This window comes from Leucoraja erinacea, unplaced genomic scaffold (genome assembly GCF_028641065.1).
Source record: "Leucoraja erinacea ecotype New England unplaced genomic scaffold, Leri_hhj_1 Leri_1668S, whole genome shotgun sequence".
Lineage (NCBI taxonomy): Eukaryota > Metazoa > Chordata > Chondrichthyes > Rajiformes > Rajidae > Leucoraja > Leucoraja erinaceus.
Genome location: NW_026575966.1, coordinates 10,001 through 12,500, shown reverse-complemented (window position 1 = coordinate 12,500; position 2,500 = coordinate 10,001). Strand labels below are relative to the sequence as shown.

The 2,500-nt window shown below is 49.2% G+C and overlaps 1 protein-coding gene across 1 annotated transcript in view; it reads right to left on the bottom strand.

Moving 5' to 3' along the window:
* Positions 1–1,627: 1,627 nt before the first annotated feature.
* The window catches only part of LOC129716092 (hormone-sensitive lipase-like), a gene marked incomplete at its 5' end in the record, with an annotated part of 2,802 nt that continues 1,929 nt past the window's right edge, over positions 1,628–2,500 (bottom strand). Inside the window, one exon of the mRNA XM_055665979.1 lies at positions 1,628–1,824. Within this exon, the coding sequence (XP_055521954.1) occupies positions 1,643–1,824 (182 nt within the window). The remainder of the gene's footprint in view (positions 1,825–2,500) is intronic.

The window sequence follows — 2,500 nt, the reverse complement described above, 5'->3', positions numbered from 1 at the left end:
AAACTACCCTCTTGGTGGCAGAGAGTTCCAGTGAGGATCAAGACTCTCTGGGTGTGAAAAAAGGAGAGAAAGTCCACATCTGGGACAAAAGGGGAGATCCTTAAACTTAGTGCTGGACGCACCTTGAGAAGCGGGACTTCCCCACATCGGGAAACGAATTACTTGGCCTGCACGGCGTAGCCTGTCCACAATTAAGAATTTTTGAAAGTTTCTATAAGATCCCCCTCTCAATCTGTCTGAATTCTAGCGCAAGTACAAGCAGAGTCTATCCAGTCTTTCTCATAAGACAGTCTATGACATCCCAGGAATCAGTCTGGTGAAGAGAGAATGGAACTCCCTCTATGGCAGGGAAGGTAGTTCCTCAGAGTGGAGAGGGGGGAGAACTGGACGAGTCAATACTCAAGGTGTGGGTCTCACCAAGAAACCTGAGCAACTGAGCAAGTAGAACCGGTCCCTGGGGATCCTATGACGGAGGAAAGGGGGAGAGGCATGAACGCTAACATAGCAATTGGGAGGAAGGGGACACGGCCTGCTGCACCTGCATGCGGACCTTCAAATGACTGGTTGAGAGACATGAACCCAGGAGCTAAGGGAAGAGGAGGGAGCGGACGTGATTGAGCAGGGATAGTAAGAGGAGAGGGAACAGACGATGGCAATTTTGACTCCACTGGAGAAAAAATCTGTCGGGATATGAAAAAAATAATAGACGCAGTTAAATAAACAGATAACCAGAGGGTTATCCGAAATGAGTGGAAGCTGCATCTGCCACGCGGGGATTCTGCCCGCTCCCTCAAAGCAAGAAGGTAAGCATCTCTCTCCCTGGGGGAGTCATTCTAGAGTAGTCAGTAGCGAGGAGAAGGTAGGCATGCCAGGGGCAGCAGGAGCGCAGTGGTGAAGAAAAGCCAGATGGTATGTTTAGCTGTCATTGCAAAGGATTTGAGTCTAGGAGCAGGGAGGTTCTGACTGGAGAAACAGGGTCTTGGTGAGACAACACACGTTCGTATTGGAGCAGTATGGTTTTGACATCGGAAGAAATCTGAGAAAAGACATTAGGGGAGATGAAGAAAAGGAGTGCAGAGAAGGAAAGACAAGGGTGGATTCCTGGGATGTGAAGGGAAGGTCTTATGAAGAAAGTAATGGATAGACTTGGGGACAACTTATCTAGAGAGGAGAAGTGAGAGGGGAGAGGGTAGAAAAGTCACGGAGAGACTTAAGGGGAGAACTAGGCTAGATGGGGAGATTGAATTAAGGATGATTGGGGAAGTCACAGGACAAGGGGCACCCACACACACACACAAACAATTGGTTTAAGGATAAGAGACAGGTGAATTGATCATGGGGAACAAGGACATGGACAGGGAAGGTGGATAAGAAGGAGAAAAGGCAGACAATAAGGAGAGACGTGGGATGGGGAGAAGACAGAAGGGAGTGCAGAGAAAAGAGTGGAACTCGATCAAACAGCATCTGCAGTTCCTTAAAAATTTCGTTGAGAAACCGACAAACGCAGGAAAAAAAGCTGCCACGCTCGACAAACAGTCTACGAGGGGAAAAAACTGTTTCCGAAATCGGTAACCTCCCTGCAGCAATCAGACATCGCCGGTCCACTTTCTTCCCCCACAGAGATGCTGCCCGACCCGCTGAGTTACGAGGGGGGAAACTGACCGTGGGAGGTGCTGTTCCGTCCGGAATCGAGGAGGGAACTGATCCAGGCAGACGCTCCCATCCGGATTCCCCGGAGCAGGATGGACGTGTCGTTACGGACAGCGCTGAGCGGGTCGACCTTCTCCACGGCACTGGACAATGGGCTGGGCACTGGCTCGAGACCTGGAGGGAGGGAGAGGGGGAGAGAGAGAAACATAGAAACATAGACAATAGGTGCAGGAGTAGCTTCGAGCCTGCACCATTCGCCATTCAATACGATCATGGCTGATCATCCAACTCAGTATCCCGTACCTGCCTTCTCTCCATACCCCCTGATCCCTTTAGCCACAAGGGCCACATCTAACTCCCTCTTAAATATAGACAATGAACTGTGTGTGGCCTCGACTACCCTCTGTGGCAGAGAGTTCCACAGATTCACCACTCTCTGTGTGTGAAAAAAAAAAAAATGTTTTTCTCATCTCATCTCAGTCCTAAAAGATTTCCCCCTTATCCTTAAACTGTGACCCCTTGTGGCAAAGAGGTCCTTCTGCAGTTGTACAGGGTTTGGTGAGACCACACCTGGAGTATTGCGTACAGTTTTGGTCTCCTAATCTGAGGAAAGACATTCTTGCCATAGAGGGAGTGCAGAGAAGGTTCATCTCGACTTCCCCCTTATCCTTAAACTGTGTGTGGCCCCTTGTCCTGGACTTCCCCAACATCGGGAACAATCTTCCTGCATCTAGCCTGGATTATTTATGTCTTCCTTAGTGAAAACAGAACCAAAGTAGTTATTCAATTGGTCTGCCATGTCCTTGTTCCCCATGATCAATTCACCTGTCTCTTATCCTTAAACTGTGTG